Genomic DNA, 23,399 nt, shown 5'->3' on the forward strand with positions numbered 1-23,399 from the left:
TATATTGCTACTGGCCTCAATACATCTTGTGACAAGCAAGGCTCTCTTCCTGTTGAAAAGGGTTCAAAGGCAAATAAAGGTTGGACTTTGCTGCAGTGTCTCCCACAATCTAATGACCCGATGGCACACTTTGAGATCAGACATGAAGAATGGTCAGAGGGGAGATTCCACACTCTGCCACACAAACAAAGAGTCAACAGTGAAAGGGAGGGGGGGGGGGGGTGGGGGGGGGAATGAAAAGGCATTTTCCTCATCAGATCCAGTATTTACTACCCTTCCATCAGGGACTCTTCTCAATCCTGCATTTACTTAAAAACCAGTTATGGATGGTGACTTAGAAATATGGCATATCCATAGGCTCCTGGAATGAAGCTTTGCTGCACAGTTTCACGATAAGAAACACATACACACACAAAACAGTACATGTAAGGTTGTACCAGGGTCCGTGGTCTAAAACTTAGGGCCAAGCCATTCAGGAGAGATGTTAGAAAACATTTTTACATGCAGAGTGTGGCATAGGTTTGGAACTCTCTTCCTCAAATCATGGAATCCCTACAGTGCAGAATGTATCTCCATGATCACAATCGCACTCAGGCCCCACTCCCACAAGCCCCCACATTTACCCCACTAATTCACCTGACACTAGGGTCAATTTTAGTATGGCCAATCAACTTAACCCACACATCTTTGGACTGAGAGGGGAAATCACAGCACATGGAGGAAATCCACGTGCACACGCAGGGAACGTACAAACTCCACACAGTGACCCGAGGCCGGAATTGAACCTGGGTCCCTGATGCTGTGAGGCAGCAGTGCTAACCACTGGGCCACCCATGGCAATGGGTACAGGTTCAATTGTTAGGGTTAAGTCCGAGTTGGAGACATTTTTATTGAGCAGAGGTATCAAGGGATATGGGCAGACAGCAGGTACATGGAGTTGGAGCACAGATCAGCCATGATCTTACTGAGTGGCGGACCGAGCTCGAGGGGCTGAATGGCCTAATCCTGTCCCAATAGTTCTGCAGCTTGCGTTCTTGTTCAGAAAACCTCCATGTTCGAACCAAAGTTTACAAAATGACGTAAACCTGCAGCACTAATTCCACAAACAACTCAGTGCAAAAAAAAGTCTTAATTCTCCATTTAAGTGGGTAACATAACACTTGGGCAAATTTTTAATCAGTTTATTTAGCAAATGATGCTACATGGGGTGGAATCTCAGACTTAAACCCAACGTTTCATGAGAGATTTTCATTCAGCGCCCTATGTTAGCACCACTAACCAGTGACAGACCTGCAACTATATTTATAGCATGAAACCTCTCGAGTCACTACACATATTTCCAAAGGTGAAACATACAATTGTACTTCTTTGGTTTTCAAGTCAACTGGGTGTTTTCAGGTCAAGTTGACGGAATACAAAAAGATTTTGTGTTTCAGCAGTATACTTGACCAAAATCCCACTGACAATACAGCCAGGTCTGCACATTTGAACACAAGGATGTATCCAATTCAATCCACATTAAGCCTTTCCTTTGAATTGGTATTCCAAGCATTTCCAACCATGATCACGGCTGAGATCTAAACTTGAATGCCTCATTCCAGGGGGAATAGGAGCAATTAGTCATGATTCCATTTAATGCTTAGGGTCAGTCTCGCCCAGAAATTCACTCCTCTTTCTGTCTCCATTCAGCCTTAATTTTCAATTACTGATCTTGGAAAAAAAAATCATGCCTCATGTTCACATGGCACAAGCCATTTCCTGCTTCCTTTTTAATCCAGTCCCTTCATCGCTCAACATCAAAAAAAAATCACGCGATATGTCCTACCAGAGATTTCTGACAAATATTCCGAATTCCAGGACGGGCAAATCATTCAGCAGCAATGAATGCTGCATATCGGCCTCACATCGAATACTCAAATTACTGCACCGGGCCAGACTCAAGTGTTAAATTACCTATTTAGGGCGGCACAGTAGCACAGTGGTTAGCACTGCAACCTCATAGCTCCAGGGACATGGGTTTGATTCCCAGCATGGGTCAGTCTGTGTGGAGTTTGCACATTCCCCCCCGCGTCTGCGTGGGTTTGCTCCAGTTTTCTCCCACAGTCCAAAGATGTGTGGTTGATTGGCCATGCTAAATTGCCCCTCAGTGTCCCGGGATGTGTAGGTTAGAGGGATTAGTGGGGTAAACATGTGGGGTGGTGGGGGTAGGGCCCGGGTGGAATTGCTGTCGGCGCAGGCTCGATGGGCCGAATGGCCTCCTTCTGCACTGTAGGGTTTCTACAATTGTAAGAAAATCTGGACCAGGGATGGGCAATAAGTGCTGGACAGCCAGTGACACCCACGTCCCACAAGTTAATAAAGTAACACACTACTCCCATCATTTGTTCAAGAACTTTGATGTCTGCACTGTCCACCTTTTCTAGTTTGTTTATATGATGACACAGCTGTCTCCTCCAAGAAGAGAATCAGTAACCTTGACCTAAAAAGCAGTACAATTGTATATCCCACCCTCAGAAATGTGTGTAGCGTCTCGAGAGGTTTCATGCTCTATATAATATATATAAGATTCAATAAGGTACACCTTTAGAAAAGGATTAAAATTGCTGTAGTTATAATTCCATGAATCATCTTGTGCCACAATGATGAAGACATTCCCTTGATGCTTTTCTCTCAGTTATAAATTTGATTAATAGAAACATAGGAGTTAGGCCATTCAGCCCTGCGAGCCTGCTCCACCATTCATTACCATCATGGCTGATTGTCCAGCTCAATCCTGCTTCCTCCCCAGAACATTTGATACCATTCGCCCCAAGTGCTATTTTTTCACAGAATCCCTACAGTGGAGACCATTCGGCCCACTGAGTCTGCACTGACCACAATGCCACCCAGACCCTATCCCCATAACCCCAAATATTTACCCCAATCTCCAGCCGCCTCTTGAATACATTCAATGTTTTGGCATCAACTACTTCCTGTGGTAATGAATTCCACAGGCTCACCACTCTTTGCGTGAAGAAATGTCATGTCATCTCCATTCTAAATGATCTACTGTGAATCTTCAGACTGTGACTCCTGGTTCTGGGCTCCCCCACCATCGGGAACATCCTTCCTGCATTTAGCCTGTCTGGTCCTGTTAGAATTTTATAAGTCTCTACGCAACCCCCCCCCCACCCCCCTCGTTCGTCTGAACTCCAGCCAAAACAATCCTAACCTATTAAATCTTTCCTCATACATCTGACCCGCCATCCCTGGAATCATCCTAGCATAGCATCAAATGAAAAGCTTGCAACCCTCCATTTTAATATTCTCATCAAACACGCATTGTGACCAATCAGATGAATTACTTTGGTAACCGGGCAAATGGCAGTCCAGAATCTAACTAACAAAGTCACTCAACTGTGCTTAAAGCACAAGACAATTTTCAGATGTTCAGCTATCTCCCTCTTGACATCTTAACTGGCCTCCATTGTTCCCACCTGTTTTTTCTTTACAGAAACATTCCTCACACAAACCTCAGTAGACATTCAATGGTTGATTTCTCTCTGCGGTGATATCATGAACCCAACTTGGCGAATGCTGGGTTGGTAGAAAAGCTCACTCCGTTCACCAGGCCACGGCAGGAGTGTATGAAGGACAACACCTCTTTCCAGGCCTCAGTCCCAAACTTCAAAGAACAGAGGCAGCGCTTGATGTGCCCATCATTCCATCTAACGCCATTCCCACAGCGGCGTGATTGACTCTTAACCACCACACAGTTCCAGGGTAATTAGGGATGGGCAAAAAACACTGGCCTTGCCAGCAACACCCACATTCCATGAAAGAATTAAGAAAAGAAACACTTGTGCCAATGCAATTTTGGGGCACATATTTGCACAAGCGCATTCATTACCCCACCCCTCTGTCAGCTCTGATGAAGGGTCAGCCTGACTCAAAACATTGGCTCTATTCTCTCCCTATAGATACTACCAGACCTGTTCATTTATTCCAGCATTTTCTGTTGCAAATTCCAGCATCCGCAGTATGTTGTCTCTACTCTCTACATTTCGCCACTAGATGACCTGAGGTACTAAGGTGTTCAGGAGTTGCTCTGTCATTCGGTTAAATCTGTTTAAAATAGGCTTTATATTCACCTCAAACGTGGCGTAGCTGTAGGGTTCTGGAATGAAGCTTTGCTGCACAGTTTCATGGTATCCATAGACAGACACACTTTAACAGGATTCTGCAGCTTGTGCTCTTGCTCAGAGGAATCTACGTTAGAACTAAAGTTTACCAAATGTAAATGGCTTTTCAAAGCCATTTGCCGTTTAACTTGTTGCAATCACGCCACCAGTTGCCTCCTTTCAGATCTAAAGCGCTCTGGTTCTTCTTTCCTAGTGTCCAGAGGCTGCTTTGTAATTCTTCTCATCATCATCTTTGGACCTTGAGTGCTTTCCATTTAATGTGTTTGTTTTAAAGTAATATCTCGCCTGATAGCTTGGAGATGAGCGCTGCTATCTGAATAGAACACAGATAGAACACCAGGTGCTGACATTTGACCCGGAGACTTAACTGCACCATGTGCAGACACAGTGGTACAGCACAGCACTTGCCAGCACAGTAATGGAAAACAACATGTACATTATAGATTAGACATCAGATTCAACATCAACAGTACAACGTGTACTCTTTGGCCCATAAAGGTTTTGTGACCGAGTAATTCCTTCTCATGAGCAACGCCACCAACACAGTGTTCCTGCCACAGGCTATTTTCCAAAATAAAACGAGGAAGGAAGGAATGAATCAGTGCATTTACTACTGGAACACCTTCTTCACAAAAGGACACAACCCCAAAGCAATAAATACTGCACCACATTTAGGATTTTATCATCTCCCCGCCCAACCCCCTCAGCATATTAGCCATGCTCTTTATAGAATAATCGAATCCCTATAGTGTAGAAGGCGGCCATTCAGCCCATCGAGACTGCACCACCTCTCCGAAGGGGCATCTTACCCAGGCCCTATCCCCATAATCCTACATATTTACCCTACTAATCCACCCAAGATATGCAGGTTAGGTGCATGCTAAATTGTCCCTTAGTGTCTTGGGATGCATAGGTTAAAGGGATTAGCAGGGTAAATATGTGAGGTTACAGGGATAAGACCGGGTAGGATTGTTGTCAGTGCAGACTCAATGGGTCGAATGGCCTCCTTTTGCACTGTAGGATTTCTATGATTTCCAATCTACGCATTGGAATCTGTACAGGTTTCCTCTGGGTGCTCCGGTTTCCTCCCACAGTCCAAAGGTGTGCGGGTTAGGTTGATTGGCCATGCTGAATTAATCCTAATGTCAGGGGGTTACCAGGTAAATATGTAGGGTTACAGGAATAAGGCCTGTGTGGGATTGTGGTCAGTGCAGACTCGATCGGCCGGATGGCCTCCTTCTGCACTCCGGGGATTTTATGATCTCTGGACACCGAGGGGCAATTCAGTGTGGCGAATCCACCGAACCTGCACATCTTTAGACTACAGGAGGAAACCAGAGCACTTGGAGAAAACCCACACAGACATGGGGAGAACATGCAAACTCCATACAGTCACCAAAAGGCGGAAGCAAACCCAGGTCCCTGACATTGTGCTAAGCACTGTGCCAACCCACTGCATTCAAAGGTTTGATAAGATTCATGAAGACACAATAAGGCATTCAACAAACACAAAACATCCTTTCTCCAAGCGAGCTTGTCCAGTACATTCGTTTGAAATGCAAATCCATCCCCACTAGAAATTAGATTTCAAAAATGCCCAAACTCCATTCAGACAGGAGGCTTTCATCTCATTAGAGCTCGTTCAACCTGGGGATCCAGAGATAGTAAGAAGTCTCACAACACTAGGATAGAGTCCAACCAGTTTATTTGATAATAATCCCACAAGCTTTCGGGGTAGATCAGGTGCGAACCCATTGCACCACCAGTTAGGGACTTCTACAGTTAGATTGCACTTGTTACTTAATTGATTGGGCAAAGAACAATACAAACAACCCCACAATGCAACCCTTCAATTCAACTGGGTTTTGAATTAGCACAGAACAGAAATAAACAAGGCCCAGACTCCCTGGAGTGACAATATACTTTTCAATTGCCCAGAGATCGACTAAAAGCACAACAACTTCCCTCTAGTTATTGTTCCCATGTCACAATGTGTTCCATCCAACTCTGTCAACTATAAAAGAGAAGGCATTTTGTTCTGATCATCTCATTTGGTCTAGTGAATTATACAAATGTGAAGTCGCCTTAGAAAGTAAAATTTAATGCAAGTGAGTTAATGGATAGGTTTGGTTAACAATAGCTACACACACACAGAACTGAGTGAGGAAGTTCACATTCAAGTTCCAATCCAATATAGCGAATGTTCTGAGACAGAAATTTCATTTCCACCCTTGTCCGAACCCAAATTTATCACCTTCTCTTCTCGAAGGACGAGGAATGTCTGGTCACATGTGGGCTCCAACAGGACTCGGGTATCTCACTTACGCAGCCTTTTCTCAATAATTACTGCATCCTGTGTCAGAGTTACTGTCTTCTCCACAACTCCTCATTTTAGGATGGGGCAGTCCAAAACGATAGCAGCACGATGGCACAGTGGTTAGTCCTGCTGCCTCACAGCGCAAGGGACCTGGGTTCAATTCTGGCCTCGGGTCAGTACCTGTGTGGAGTTTGCACATTCTCCAGGTCTGCGTGCATTTCCTCAGGGTGCTCCAGTTTCCTCCCACACTCCACAGGTCTGTGGGTTAGGTGGATTGGCTGTGCTAAATTGACCCTAGTGTCAGGGGATTAGCAGGGTGAACACGTGGGGTTAAAGGAATAAGGCCTGGGTGGGATTCTGGTTCGTGGAGACCTGATGGGCTGAATGGCCTCCATCTGCACTGTAGGGATTCTATGATCTATTCTGTTCTATGAAAACCAGAGGGCATAGGTTGAAGGAGAGAGAGAGAAAGATTTAAAAGGGACCCAAATATACACTTGTGCGCAGGTGCATGTGTTTGTGTACCTGAAACGCTCCAAGGTGCGAAGAGCACCCATTGCTGTCTATTACGACCTCAGCTCAGACGAGTCAACCCACTGAATTTAAGCGTATTGGAGATGTCGGGGTAAGTTTTTGACTCAGAGGGTGGTGGGCGAGTGGATTCGTCTGCTGTCAGTGGTGGTGGAGGCGAACTCATTGGGGTCTTTTAAGAGACTTCTGGACAAGTACATGGGATTTAATGGGATTGAGGGTTATAGATAGGCCTAGTAGGTAGGGATATGATCAGCACAACTTGTGGGCCGAAGGGCCTGTTTGTACGGAAGTGTTCTATGCTAAATAGCAACGTTTTCACAGAGGGTGGTGTGTGCATGAAATCAGCTGCCAGAGGTGGTGATAGAGGCTGGTACAATATAGACATTTGGACAGGTATATGGATGGGAGAGCTTTACAGGGATATGGGCCAAACACAGACAAATGGGACTAGTTCATTTTACAAAACATGATCAGTACGGATGAGTTGGGCTGAAGGGCCTGTTTCTGAGCTGTACATCTCGGTGACTGTGCAGCTAAGGGGTTTGGAAGTGCACTGGAGAGCAAGCAGGAGAATGGATCTGCTACGACACTGGGACTAACCAACACGCCAACATCTCGAGCAGAAAGCAGCTGATCCATGGATCGGGCTGGAGTTCATCCATGGAGCTTCCTTGTTTCAACAATAGGATGACACCTAGATCCCAACATTCCACGGTCACTTGTTTCTCTCCAGAATCCACAACCAATAATGCAAATAAGTTAATTGGTGACAATTTCTGAAGGCCAAGCGAATCAAATGATTCATAAATCCAGTTTCTGGCTTTTATGAAATACTGGAAAATCTCAGCAAGTCTGGCAGCAACAAGGAGAGAGAATTGAGCCAACATTTCAAGTTGGGATGACCTTTCGTCAGAGCTCTGATGAATGGCCATCCAAGCTTGAAACATTGGCTCCATTCTCTCTCCACTGATTTTCCTCCTTGATTTAATTTTGATTTTTTATTGTCACGTACAGTGAAAAGTATTATGTCTTGTGCGCTATACAGGCAAAACATAGAGAAGGAAAGGAGAGCGAGCAGAACGTAATGTTACAGTCATGGCTAAGCTGTAGAGAAAGATCAACTTAATGCAAGGTAGTCCATTCAAACATTCGACAGCAGTAGGGAAGAAGCTGTTCTCGACCTCAGACTTTTGTGTCCTTTTCTCTAATGGAAGAAGGTGGAAAAGAGAATGTCTGGGATGCGTGGGGTCCTTAATTACGCTGGTTACTTTGCCAAGGCAGTGGGAAGTGTAGTCATGGTCAATGGATGGGAGGCTGGTCTGTGTGATGGGTTAGGCTACATTCACGACCTTTTGTAGTTCCTTCATGGCTGGAAGTGGAGGTCTGTAGCTAACCTTGCATTTTTGAGTCATTTCTGCACCACCGTTAGCTCCCTGATCTCTGAAGATGTTGGCAGTACGCGATCTGATTTCTCACATTTCTTGTTACCTGTCTTGAGGTGCAATGCCACTAACGTGTTTCATAAAAGCCAGACACACTGATACAGAGAAAATAAATGAATACATTAGTGTACAGTGATCACGTAAGACAGTACTGGTTGGACAATAAACGTTCATGATAAGTGGGCCAGAGTTCTACATCAAAGCTACAGGACTGCATATTTTCCAAACAGTAACATTAACTAAGTCTCCACGCTCCAATAGCTATCATAAATTGAACTTTCTTGGGATTTATTGCCTATATTTACATATCCATTCAAAACGACTATAAAACTCAATCAGCTGCCCCGCTTTTTTTCCAACTAGGGTTAATTAGTTAATTAGTCGTCAAAGGATGGAAGTTTAATTTTTAAACTTGGCAATTTCTCATTACTTTGCTCCCACAGTAGGTTCCAAGTTATTTTACAAGATTAGGATTGTTCCACCATGCAATTCCCATTGTCTTCTGCTGTGAAGGTGAGGCAGTGTCCTTGTCGTTTCAAGGTGCTATAGTTAAGAAAGCCCACCAACGGCTCTACATTCTCAGGAGACGAAGGAAATTGGGCATCTTCTTTACAACTCTCACCAACTTCTACGATTGAGGTTTCTGAAAGGGGGCATTTCTTCAGCACTGCTTTGGCCCCACGAGAATTGCTCACCTTTCTCCTAGCTCCACTTTCAGGTATCTTTCTGGTAACAGTCTCTCACATTCCAGTGGGTAGGCCTCATGTAGGCCACATTTTCGTGAACACAGCCAGCTCTGCACAAGTCAGCTCACGACTGCCTCAAAAAGGCAGGCAATTTGTTCTGTTTGTAAGCAACGGGCCTGATATCTGAATTATTTTCCAGATGCACCATAAAAAGCATTCTTTCTGGTCGTATCACGGTTTGGTGTGAGCTGCTGCCCTGTCCAAGGCCGCAAGAAATTGTAAAGAGTTGTGAACGTAGTCCAGTCCCTCACTCAAACCAGTCTCCCATACGTAGACACTGTCTATACTTCCCACTGCCTTGGAAAAGTAGCCAACATAATCAAGGACCCCACTCACTCTGGGCATACACTCTTTCAACCTCTTCCATCGGGAAAAAGATACAAGTCTGAGACCACATACCAACCAACTCAAGAATAACATCTTCCCTGCTGCCATCAGGCTTTTAAATGGACCTAGCTATGACTGTAACACTACATTCTGCACTCTCTCCTTTCCTTCCGTATGAATGGCATGCTTGTCTGTACGGTGCGCAAAAAACAATACTTTTCACAGTATACTAATACTTTACAATAATAAATCAAATCAAATTCAAAGCACAGTTGTTGGCAAGGAAACATAGTCTTGAGTTAATCAGAGCTCAACTTATTTGGCAAGCAATGGAAACATTAATAACAGTCAGGACCCGATGCCAGAACCTGCGCAGAGTAATCAGCCTTTTAAAAACAAATAGTTCTGCACCTAACAAAATGTAGACTCTCTGGAGTGGGGCAGACACATCATTTTTAATTGTTACCTGTGAGAAGCACAGGGGAACCCTTCAATTGTGTTCTAAGTGTATATCAAAGCCTAGTACATCGAATTGCTCAGAAATAAGCCCTTCAGTCCAACTAGTCTGTGCCAGTATTTACACGTCAATCTTCTCCTACATCATCTACCTCATCAGTCTTCCAGCATATTTTCTATTCCCCTTTTCCTCAGAATAGAATCCCTACAGTACAGAAGGTGGCCATTCAGCCCAACCAGCCTGCTCCAAAAGAGCATTTTTCCCAGGCCCAGCCCCCACCCTATTCCCATAATCCCATGCATTCACCATGGCTTGTCCACCTAACCTACATATCTTTAGACTGTGGGAGAAAATCAGGCAACCTAAAGGAAACCCATGCAGACACGGGAAGAACATGCAAACCACACACAGGCAGTCACCCAAGGCCAGAATCCAACCTGGGTCCCTGACGCTGTGAGGCAGCAATGCTACTACTGCGCTGCTCATTAAGTACACCCAAACTATTTGCCTCAACCCATCCCTGTGGCAGTGAGTTCCAAGCCATGCCAGTTTTCTTTTCCTTCATCTGATAGTTTTTGTCACTCCTGTCCCAAAGGGATTTACTCGTCACCAGAGCATACCTTCAGGGATGCTCAGTCTAATGGAACATTACTGATCAGTGAGCCTCAAAAACAATCTCTCTGGATTTAAAAGGCCTACAGGCTTCCCTGAAGGGCAGAGCTGTGCACTCCTTCGCTGAGGTAGCAGTCGTGTGTGGATTTCTCAATAGTTGCCGATGAGTTTACTGGGGGATGAGAAATACAAATTAGATGCCCAAGTTCTATCTACAGTGAAATTCACCCTGACCCATCCCGAATTTACAGGAGATTGCTGAACTTTCAGCCTCAGACACCTAGAATCACAAGAGAGCAACGGTGAAGGGTGCAAATTATCCAGGCACATTGCGGAGTGGCAGTATTCCAATTGGCCAGACAAATCTTGCCATTTTTGCATCTTTACCCTACTTTGTATGAAACCATTCTCTGATGCCCACTACTCCAAACCTCCCACTGCACATCCAGACCAATTCCAGTTTCAAATTTGTTTGGAATCCCTTTGGGTGTATAGCCAGGCATCAATATTAGATGAACTTCTGTACCCCACTTGAACTGGTCCATGAAAAACCGTTCAGTGAGCTGAATCACCTGCTCCAAATCACTTAATTGGTAAACAACTAATTCCAATTGGATGGGATGGTTGTTCACCTCCGCGTCCCTTCAGTCCCCAGCCTCCAGTGTTGCGGAAGCTTGCTAATGCTCTAAGCACTCCTGCCTTTGATCAGAAGGTTGTGGATTGAATCTCAACTCCAAGATTTGAGCACATTATTAGGACTGATACTCAAGAGGTGGATTGTTGGGAATTTTCCTTTTGACGAAGCATTACTTCAAAGGAAAGGATACTTGCAGGTTCATTTCAGAGATCACAACCGGTGTGCTTCTTGACCCTTTGGCTAAGTCAAGATCAGGTGCAAAGCCTTCTCTGGTCAGTGTGGATCTTCCATGCCTCTCTCGTGGGGGCCATGAATTGGATTCAACTTGATTTAAAGTTTACTTATTAGTGTCACAAGTAGGCTTGCATTAACACCGCAATGAAGTTACTGTGAAAGTCACCACTCTCCGGTGCCTGTTCAAGTACACCGAGGGGGAATTTAGCATGGCCAGTCCACCTAACTTCCTGAGAAAGTAGAGGCGTTGGTGGACTTTCACAACTATAACGTCTTGGAGTGTGGGAAGGAACTGTAGCACCCGGAGGAAACCCGCGCATACATGGGGAAGACATGCAGACTCCACACAGACAGTGGCCCACAATGGGAATTGAACCAAGGTCCCTGGCGCTGTGAGATAACAGCAGTGCTTCCCACTGTGGTTCTTGAAGCAAGCAAAGAGATGGATAAGGGCTCACTCTTCCACTGGCTCTGTACCTTGAAAAACTGAGTAAAAATTACATTTTTTAAAAAGCGATGGCTCTCTCAAACACCACAAATGGCACTATTCGTGGAATTTCACTTTGCAAACACGGCTGCCACGTGACTGTTCTACAAAATTAATTATGTGAATTTCCTGCAAATAAGGTGCAGGTCAGTATGAATGCAAGTCTTTCTTACTCAGTATTCCTTCCCCCACCACCCCCCCTCCCCAAATATAGCACAAACTGTAGGTGTAATCAAGAACTACTGCGTCTGAAAAATGATATTCCAGCTGAGGCTCTATGCAGTCCACTGGGACTGAACCAAAACTTTGCTCAACTTGCTTCATTTATGATAAGCATCAGAGCGTGGAGACTTAGTTGCTCAGAGAGTTGAATTCAAGTCCAGGTCATACAGAGGAGAGATTAAACCCTAGCACAGCAGTTCACTAAACTAACAGGTATGCTCACTAAATCTCCAAAGCCTCTCATTTTCCATGTCTAAGTAAGCCCTTTCGTTACTGCTGCAATTAACAGTTGCTGTACTTTTTCCAATACCATTTGGATTTTTGTTCAAGATCCAAGTGAAGGCAAAATAGTACAACAGTAATCATCAGGAACCGTCAATTACTGCTCAGGTGGTTAACATAACAAGTTGATACAAGGTTGGAATCCCAGTCTGTGTCGAGTTAGCTGACTTCAGGCAACATGGAACTGAGAGGGCAATAAGAACACAGCAGGACGTCCGCAAGGGTTTCTGCTTTCAATTGCTATCTATTGAAGCTTACTGCCAATTGCAAATCTGATCACTGGATGAGAAGAGGTCAGTCAGGCTTTGATGCAAATCCTACCACTTGCACACACCTCACCCTGCAACTCACAGCATCGTTAAAAAAAACACAAGTCCAGTGCATTAGTGGCATTGCACCTCAAAACAGGTGACAAGAAATGTGAGAAATCAGATCGAGTACTGCCAAAATCTTCAGAGATCAGGGAGCTAACGGCAGTGCAGAAATGACTCAAAAATGCGAAGATAGCTACAGACCTCCACTTCCAGCCATGAAGGAACTACAAAAGATCGTGAATGTAGCCCAATCCATCACACAGACCAGCCTCCCATCCAACGACCATGTCTATGCTTCCCACTGCCTCGGCAAAGCAACCAGCATAATCGAGGACCCCACGCATCCCAGACATTCTCTTTTCCACCTTCTTCCATTAGGAAAAAGGATACAAAAGTCTGAGGTCATGAACCAACGGACTCGAGAACAGCATGTTCCCTACTGCTGTCGAACACTTGAATGGACTACCTTGCATCAGATTGATCTTTCTCTACAGCTTAGCCACGACTGTAACACTACGCTCTGCACGCACTCCGTTCCTTCTCTATGAACGGTATGCTTTGTCTGTATAGTGTGCAAGACACAATACTTTTCACTGTATGTTAATACATGTGACAGTAATAAATCAAAATTAAATCAAGGAGGAAAATCTGTGGAGAGAGAATAGAGCCAATGTTTCAAGCTTGGATGGCCATTCAGAGCTCTGACAAAAGGTCATCCAAACTTGAAATGTTGGCTCAATTCTCTCTCCACGATGCTGTCAGACCTGCTGAGATTTTCTAGTATTTTCTTGTTTTTGTTTCAGAATCCAGCATCTGCAGTATTTTGCTTTTATCTGAAGAAAAATCACTGGTGGAGCAAAAGGGTCCAACGTAGACACAACTTTTAGTTACTGTACAAGCACTCCATCCATCCAACCCCCTTCGTATAGCTTCCAGTAAATATAAAGTTCAGTGAACGAGGTGGGAGCGGCAATAATTTTTCTTTTTTTGACTGCACTGCTCTCGAAGGAAAACAAGAGGGCTACCACAATTTTCCAAGCTGAGAAATAATACACCAAGAGACCAACTTTTGAACACAAACGCTGAGTGCATCTTAGGCAACTTACAAACTAATAACAACAGATGGCAGAGTGGTTAGCACTGCTGCCTCACAGCACCAGGGACTTAGGTTCAATTCCAGCCTCGGGTCACTGTCTGTGCAAACTCCACACATTCTCCCCATGTCTGCATGGGTTTCCCCCGGGTGCTCTAGTTTATTCCCACAGTCCAAAGATGTGCAGGTTAGGTGGATTGGCCATGATAAATTGACCCTAGTGACAGGGGGATGAGCGGGGTAAACGTGGGTTATGGGAATAGGGCCTTAGAGGGATTGTGGTTGGTACAGACTCAATGGGCTGAATGGCCTCCTTCTGTACTGTAGGGATTTTATGATAATCAGTTTTTAAAGAAGTCACTAATCTCAATGCCAAAGAAAAATAGCTGCAAAAAAAAAATGGCCCAAACCCAATCTACAGAACATATGTTGACATTGATCACACAGCAATATTAACATTAGCATCTTTTGGATGCCAAAATTGTCAACAGGAACAATGCCTCAGTATTTCACAAACAATCACAATGGCTCAACAGCTCTGACCAGAGTGGATCAAGATGTTCACGCCGTGTGCCAGAGTTTAAACCTCCGACTACGCTAACCTGCCTTCAATGGGTCCACCTTCACCATGCCAGTTCTCAAGTAAGAACAGAATCCAACACGGATAATCAGAATGGAGCTGCCGACGCATAACACAGCTGCACTGAGTGCAACTGTGGAGAGTTAACCGATTCGCTCTAGCACTCTTGGACTGACAGAGGACGTACAGCAATCAAACTGGTGATGTTCTTACCTAGAATAGTCCACACAAACTAAAGAAATGCACACACTGCAAACTCTGTGCATCTCTGAATTATCTATTGAGTTTCTCCCACTTCACATTTTCTCCTCACATCCTAATATGAAGGACCTCATATCAGCATGCACTTGGTTGTCATTTATGATTTGCCCGGGTGGCTATTCCTTATTTATAGAATCCCTACAATGCAGCAGGAGGCTATGTGGCCCATCAGTTGACAGTAACCCCACCCGATCCCCACAACCCCACATGTTTACCCTGCTAATCCCCCTGGGCAATCAACATAACCTGCACATCTTTGTAACCATTTGGCCCATCGAGTTTGCTCTGACTCTTCGATGGAGCATTCCACCCAGACCCTATCTGCATAACCCATGTATTCATTCCATTAATCCCCCGAATCTACACATCTCCTGACACTAAGGGGCAATTTAGCACAGCCAACCCACCTAACCAGCACTTCTTTGGAGTAGAGGAGGAAACCGGAGCACCTCAGAAGAAAGCCATACAGACACGGGGAGAACATTTAAAATCCACACAGACAGTGACCCAAGCCAGGAATTGAGCCCAGGTCCCTAGTGCTTTGAGGCAGCAGTGCTAACCTCCGTGCCCCCGTACGAGCAGACAGAACCAGTTCGACCATGGGAGATATGACCTCAATCCACTTGCTTTCCAGTGGATCAAAAGTTCAAACCCATGCATATTTTGGTCTCTCCAGCCAAGAACTGAAGATAATCAGCTGTGACATTTCTGGCACAGTCACAGCTGAGATAGGTACAGACAGAAATGAAATCTGAGACCTTCTTGCTCTGTGTATTCTTGGTGCACGAGTTAAGTAAAAACAAAATCAGCACATTTTCTGGATCACCCACTGGCACATGCAAAGGAACAAAGGTCTATACAACTTGTAATATATTGCCTAGGAATGAGCTGAAGGTTGATCTCCAGGCACAAAACAGGTTTACACTAAGCCTATATTTGCACTGCATAGATGTCGACTGTACCGAGAATGAGAAAGCAACGGCAGAACCACTTTGGATTGTAGAATCCGGCTAGATTTGAATATCTGATCAGTGCCGAGAAGCACACAGAAGTTAATTGCAGCACAATGGGAGACAAAGCCTGTTGAAAATACACTGAAGGCTCACCTTCATTTTTAACTTTTTTTAAAATTGCTCATTATTTGACGTTGAAAACTCATCTCAGAAGATTGCATGGAGTAACAGGCACTCTTAAGTCTGGAACAGAGGTATACTGTTAATCCAAATTTAAACAAGTTTCATAGAAATCCTACAGTTCTGGAGGCCACCATTCGGCCCATCGAGTCTGCACCAACAACCATCCCATCCTAACCCTATATTTACCCGGCTAACCTACGTATCCCAGGACACTAAGGGGCAGTTTAGCATGGCCAATCCACCTAACCTGCACATCTTCAGATTGTGGGAGGAAACCGAAGCACCTGGAAGAAACCCACGCAGACATGGGGAGAACGTGCAAATTCCACACAGACAGTGACCCAAGCTGGGAATCGAACCCAGGTCCCTGGTGGTGTGAGGCAGCAGTGCTAACCACTGTGCTACACTTCACTGTATAGAAATGCACCGTATGCAATCCAGGAATACCTATTGCTGACACTAAGTACTCAAAATATTAAGTTTTCCAATCCTTTTCATTACATTCTGTGGACTGGTGACCCTCCCACTACTCCTCCATCCTCCCACCAAAACAGTGGTGGATTACAAAACACAGATGCGTTTTTCTTTGATTTAGTATTTCAGAATGGGAGCTGCAACATAAAATTGTAAGTTCATTCAAGATCCAACAATCTCTGCAGTCTTCATGACGTTCCTGGTCAGGTGTGACAATGAATGCGACAGTCAGCTTGTCACACCTGCCCCTGGAACATGGAAACAGGCAGCTGACATTCTCCAACCTGATCCATATCAAACTGCATCTGACAATTACACCACAGCCCAAGTGCTCCCAGTTGAATACAAGTGCTGCAATTTAGGTTCTGAAGCAACTGATGGGTGAAAAGCTAAATGAGGGCTTAAAACCACAAACTATCCAGGGGGCACTTCAAAAGCTGACTGTTCACAGGGAGATTGGAGATTTTAAAAGAAATGCAGAAAAATCTACTTTATTCTGCAGAATAGATGTGATAATTAGCCCATAACAAAATGAGCCAACTTCCAAGGTTTCAGCAGAAATAGCACTCGTTTATGCACAAGACACAGCTGACATTGTCATGTGATGTCCCAACCACTGGAATATGATTCCCTTTCTCTGACAGTGGTTGTTCGCACTCCAGCACTGCCAGCCAGGTTTTGGTACCCACGAAGACACCTCGCATGAGAGCCTAAGCAGTGAATACCAGCAAGCTATCAACCAGAGGACATTCCATTTAAATCCCAGTGCCCTCACTGGGGCTGCACAGTGGCTGCATCACAGCGCCAGGGACTGGGATTCAGTTCTTGGCTTGGGTCACTATGTGCAGAGTCTGCATGTTCTCCCCGTGTCTGCGTGGGTTTGCTCCAGGTGCTCTGGTTTCCTCTCAATTCAGAAATGTGTAGGTTAATTTGATTTTCCATGCTAAGTTGCCCCTTAGTGCCTCAATTTCTGTAGCAGGATTAGTGGGGTAAATATGTGGGTTTGTGGGGATAGGGCCTGGGTGAGATACTCTGTCTGAGAATCAGTGCAGACTCAATGGGCTGAATGGCCTCCATCTGCACTGTGGAATTCTATAAGTTTAAGCCACAGCCTGTACAGCCTTCAGGTTCTCCAGTTTCCTCCCATAGTCCGAAAGATATGATTAGGGGCATTGGCTGTGCTAAGTTCTCCCTCAGTGTACCTGAACAGGCGCCAAAGTGTGGCAACTAGGGGATTTTCACAGTAACTTCATTGCACTATTAACCATAAGCTCAATTGTGACACAATAAATAAATTTGAAACATCATTTAGTGACTGTTCTGTTCCCGCAGGTGTTGCTGTAATGCCCCATTACCACTGCCTGCCATCTCCAACTGATTCCCTTTTCCACATCTCTCCCTATACTTGCAGCACTGAAGAATTCCAACTGTCCTTCAACTTCTGTAACTCAGAACAAATAACTTAATTGCTAATTAAAACCAAACTCAATTCTTTTTAAAATTTGCCTTGAAGCTAAAAGAATTTGTCTAAAATAAAAATACAATCTCCCAACCTGCTCTCGAAATCGCAAGTCTTCACATGATTTTGGGACTTTCGGTTGGATTTTTAACTAGGGCCAAAACTCTCGGGTGGGATCCAAAGTCAGCAGGACAAGCTGACTAATCCCCACCCAAGATCTAATCTCAGAAACGTGTATGGCTTCACAAAGGATGGTGTAGCAAAGAGGAAGATTAAAAACAGAGTTCAAAAAACTTACCAATTAACTGGGAGACAGCCCCAGTCCCTCTGTCTGACTGCGCCCAAACACTAAAGGGGTTACCGCACCTGCGGAACTTTCGTCTTCATGTACAGAGGGGCATAAACAACAAATGAACACCAGCCTGATACAAACTTCCCGCCCAGCGTGGGACAGCTCTGCAGTGGGATTGCCAAAATTAAATTCACATGTGACGACGTCGTGTGATACAACTGTGAATTGACTTTGTATTAGAGCATGACACAGCCGTGACGATTTAAAATTGGGAAGGTGGTGGCGGCGGGGGAGGGGGTGGGTTGTGGTAAACGGCTATAAAAGTGGTTCCAAAGGCAAAGCTGGCCACATTATGCAAAGTCACGCAACATATGTTGCCAGTTTACATGGCATGCATGTAGTCAGACTGATTTCAATTGCGCTGGTAAACTCCTTCCAGATCTTATCTGGAAGATTACAGGTTTGATTCACAGTCTGCGTCAGCTTATCTGATCTCATACCGGACGGCAATAAGGGTACTAATTGGCCTCAGTGCCCCTGGACGAAGGGAATTAGCCAGGGATCCCATTCTTAATTGCAAGTTAATGGCCTCTACATGCGTGTCACACTGGCAGAGGCTAGGATCAGGATTGACTGCAATATCATCCGCAGTTGAATAAACTGCTGACACACACGGTCATGATCCCACTTGAACCTGTGCCCACAGAGCAGCAAAGCATCAAGGAACTAACCATGAGCTCGGGAGACACCATGTGAAAGGATGCTCCTGAACCTCATTCCCCCACACCAAACAGACAACAGTACATCCCCAAAACATACACCTTGCTTTCTCAAACAGGAGTGTATTGGGATTTTGCAGCAAGCGGTCAAAGGTTCAGCTTTAGGTTCAGAGGAAGGGGAGGAGTTCAGCACAATGTTTTGGAGCTCCTCTTGCCATGACGGTTCATTGTGTGATTGCAATTGAACCAAACAAGGATAGCTCCCAGCTCGCTTAGCGGTCTGGCTGAGTGACTGGCCTCAAACCCAACTCTACGAACGAACTCGGCACCTCTGTCCTCAACAGTGGAGCAAAACGTCACTCAAGGCCCCCACTCTGACTCCCAGTGAAAACACGGTGCCTGTTGATACTGGAAGTAGATGGATCAGCATAAAGCTAAGTTTCCCCCAACCCTGGCTAAACAGCCTGCTGGTGCTCAGAGGCAAGGTATCCACCTCCTCTGAAGAGCAGTTACTTGAGATAGCTGGGAGACAGTTGTCACCAATGAAATTACATCTCAGCAGTACCTTCAGGAGCGACAGGGGAGTATTTCAACTCTTGACCAAGCTGCCCACAGTACCATGTGGAAGGACATCATTTTCATTGGTGGGAGAAAGAAGTCTGGTTGGACCACAGCCAAATCAACTAGGCCCCCTGATGGCTAATTAAACGAGCAGTGAGAAAGTGATGAGTTCCACAGCCCTGACACTTCCACCCAATTGACCAAAGGGACTGGCACATGAACAACTCGTCATTATTACCAGGAAGCACCACCTTCTCACACCTTCTGTAATCTATTTTTAGATCACATCCAGGTTCCATTTTGTGCGCGCAACATTTTACAGATATCACTCTCAAACCCTCAAATTAACCAATGCTTCAAAAAATCCAATTCTCGCTCTATTTTGAGGCCAAAACATTGTGTGATTTCAAGAAATTAGATATAGCTCTTGGGGCTAAATGGATCCTGTGATATGGGGTATGGGGGAGGATCAGGATATTCAAATCTGATGAATTTAATTAATGGCAGAGCAGGCTTGAAGGGCCAAATGGCCTACTCCTGGCTTCTAGTTTCTATGTTCCCATACCCACCAAGAATCCAGTGGATCCTAAAGGTTTCTTAGTAAAAATCAGTAGTCGTGTGAACAGAGTGAATATAGTTTGGTGATGTGTTTACCTTCGCCTATGCTTACAAGTGGTAGACATGTGGATGGAGATTAAGATATTGAACAATCTTATTGTTCAAGATAAGACGCAATGAAGATGTAACTTGCTTCATTACATCACCTCAAGACTTTTAATCCATTATTTTATTTCTTTCTCAAAATGACAAAAATGTCCTCTGTCCAATCTCAATCTTCACTGACACATGGACAGTACAAAGTGGCTAGCACTGCACCAGGGACCCTGGTTAGATTCCCAGATTGGGTCAGTGTGTGGAGTCTGCACGTTCTCCCACGGGTTTCCTCTGGCTTTCTCCCAAAGTCCGAAAGATCTGCTGGTTAAGGTGCATTGGCCGTGCTAAATTCTCCCTCAGCGTACCTGAACAGGCACCGGAGTGTGGCCACTAGGGAATTTTCACAGTAACTTCATTGCAGTGTTAATGTAAGCCTCTCGTGACATTAATAAACATTGAGGGTAAATTTGCTGCCCAGTGGCACTCAATCATTCAACCCAGGATTCCCAGCCAAGGCTCCAATCCCAGATCACACAGCATCTCTGGAAAGTGCACCATGTGGTTAGAAGTAGGTCTGCCCCCTGTCCCACCACCCCCAGCAAATAATTTGCAGAGAGTCAGCATCTCAAGTCACGTGAGGAAAAATGACCTGTGGACTCGGTACTAGGAGGGGGACCATTAGGATGATATGCCAGCACAGGTTAGCACCTCCAAACAGCGAGGAGAGGGGCGGCAGCTTGTAGACTGGTTAGTACTGCTGCCTCACAGCGCCATGGACCTGGGTTCAATTCTAGTCTTGGGTCACTGTCTGTGTGGAGTTTTGTACGTTTTCCCTGTGTTTGTATGTGTTTCCTCCCACAGTCTAAACATGTGCAGACTAAGTGAATTGGCCATGCTTTTGGTGTCAGGGGGATTAGTGGGGTAAATACATGGCATTATGGGGATACAGCCTGGATGGTATTGTTGTTGGTCCAGGCTCGATGGGCCAAATAGCCTCCTTCTGCACTTCGGGAGATCTATGATTCTACTTTATTTTTTAAAATCTTATAAATTAAAGTCTTGAGGAGATGTGCCCACAAAGCGAGTTACATTATTTCTCCTCTGTCCAATCTCGATCTTCATTGACACATGGACAGTACAAAGTGGCTAGCACTGCACCAGGGACCCTGGTTAGATTCCCAGATTGGGTCAGTGTGTGGAGTCTGCATGTTCTCCCACGGGTTTCCTCTGGTTTTTTTCCCAAAGTCCAAAAGATCTGCTGGTTAAGGTGCATTGGCTGTGCTAAATTCTCCCTCAGCGTACCTGAACAGGCACCAGAGCGTGGCCACTAGGGAATTTTCACAGTAACTTCATTGCAGTGTTAATGTAAGCCTCTCGTGACACTAATAAACATTAAACAACGCCTACCACTCATGACCACAGGAGAAGGTAAACACAGATCAGCAAAGTACAATCACCCCCTTCACAAGGCTGCTGGCTCTAACTGAGAAACCTTTCGAACCCACTAGTGGAGAGAGAGAGAGTTGGGTTTTTTTTAAAAGCATTGGTTAATTTGAGGGTTTCAGAGTGACGTCTGTAAAATGTTGCACACACAAAATGGAAACTGGATGGGATCTAAAAGGAAAAACAGGTTAAAGGTGGTGAGTGGTTAACCTGGAAATCCCGAAGTGACCTTTTGGGGGAAAAAAACTTCTGCACATCAAACAAAAAATGACAATTACGCTGCGTGTACAATTCCACCACCATCTTTGATTCCACAATCCGGTTTGCAAGCGTCATTTCTTAGAGTGCCTTAGCTTTAAAGCGTGCTAAAGGAACGGTTAATTGATGTGAGGGGCCCCCTTCACATTAAGTGCCGAGAAAGCGGGTTTAAAACAATAGCAAATGAGTCCGAACTCTACAGCAGATCCAAACAGTGCGTTATTACAAAGCAAGGTGGGTGCATCCTTCCCCCCCCCCCCTTTTGGAAATTACAAAGGGATACATGAATTTACAAAAAAAAATGATTATAGACATCCAAGTGAAAGAAATCTTTCAGCCCAACCTGCAACTTAAATCAGAAATTGAGTGAGTGGGTGCCAATTTGATTTTGTTAAGGAAAAAACAGAGGGAGGATAGCTGTGGCTCGGGAAAGCTCACAATATCCGGCAGGAGGAAGAGACTCCAGAAGGATTTCAGAGCCGGCTGCTCAGTTTCACTTCCGAGAAGAAGACAAAACAAAAACAAGTGAAATTAACACGCTGAAATCCAAAGGTGCGCAAGAAGTCACTTACCGACTGCCTGGCTTGCGGATACATCGCCCCTTTTTTTTCTCCTCTTTCCCCTTCTCTCGGAAAACGGAGATTATTTTTCCCCCAAAATTTCAATGAATCAAACCCTCCCTTGGAATCCAACAAAAAAAAATTCCTGCGGTAGCGACCAAGGGTAAAAACAAAAGCCAGATGAAGCTGTTTCCGCCGACACTTCCCGCACGGATTTGGTGGTGGGAAAAGAAAAAGCGAGAGAAAGGAATTATTTTCTATCTTTCATGATGCGGTCGCGATACATTGTACACCCCTTCCGATAGATGACGTTGATGAGGGAGTCGCTGGTGTTTAGCACCGAAACATCTCGGTGCATTGCTCAGTGTGTATCACCCCCCAAAAAAAACAGGGAGGAAAAAAATCCTCTCTCTCCTTTGTATATTTTCCTCTTCCCTCTTTTTTTCCTTTTTTTGGGGGGGGTTCTTCTAGGAGGGGTTTTTCTTTTCCAAGGGGGGAAGGGGAGGGGGCTGATGTTGTTGTGGGAAGGGTAGTCTTTGCTGCCTTGCTGTCTGCCTCCCCGTTCCCCGTTTCCCTTCCTCGGGGATACAACGTTGTCGAGCGCTACAGCAGAGCGACACTGTAACAAACCGAGTGAGGGCGGTCCAATGACTGAGACAGACACCATGTGATGCGGAAGTGGGGTAGCTTACCCAGAGCCATTTTTAATAATCTTTACCCCCCAAAAATACACATTTTATTATATGCATATTTTTTAAAAAAGCCTCCCATCAAACCACTCTTCTATTTTAATTTCCTTCCACTCAGGACAAATAAATACATATTCCCCTCCCCCTCTTGTTAATTTACAATACAGATACATCGTTTCCCCCCCCCCCCTCCCCATCCTGCTTATTTATAAAAGGGACGGGTTTGGACCTTAAAAATATATATAATTTTCCAGCTTCTTAAAAGCTCTGGAATAAATGTGCAGAATTCAACACTGCCTGAAGTATACCCTGGAGAGATAGATTACAAGGCTTGTTATCTCACGAGGGGTTTCAGATCACATCAATAAGGGTGACTGGACGGCTGTTTTTTTTTTCGCGTTGTGTGTCGTGTGCTGGTGATCCCACCT

The 23,399-nt window shown here is 44.9% G+C and overlaps 1 protein-coding gene across 2 annotated transcripts in view; it reads right to left on the reverse strand.

Annotated features, from left to right (window-relative positions):
- Positions 1–22,923, reverse strand: part of LOC145358725 (TLE family member 5-like) — a 128,092-nt gene extending 105,169 nt beyond the window's left edge. The window contains exon 1 of one of the 2 annotated variants that reach the window (XM_080212976.1): positions 22,295–22,923. In XM_080212976.1, the coding sequence (XP_080069102.1) occupies positions 22,295–22,318 (24 nt within the window). In that variant the 5' untranslated portion in view covers positions 22,319–22,923. The remainder of the gene's footprint in view (positions 1–22,294) is intronic. The other variant, XM_080212975.1, reaches the window with a different exon arrangement.
- Positions 22,924–23,399: the final 476 nt, after the last annotated feature.

The sequence above is a fragment of the Carcharhinus amblyrhynchos genome, chromosome 26, assembly GCF_965287045.1.
Source record: "Carcharhinus amblyrhynchos chromosome 26, sCarAmb.v2.hapA, whole genome shotgun sequence".
Classification (NCBI taxonomy): Eukaryota; Metazoa; Chordata; class Chondrichthyes; order Carcharhiniformes; family Carcharhinidae; genus Carcharhinus; species Carcharhinus amblyrhynchos.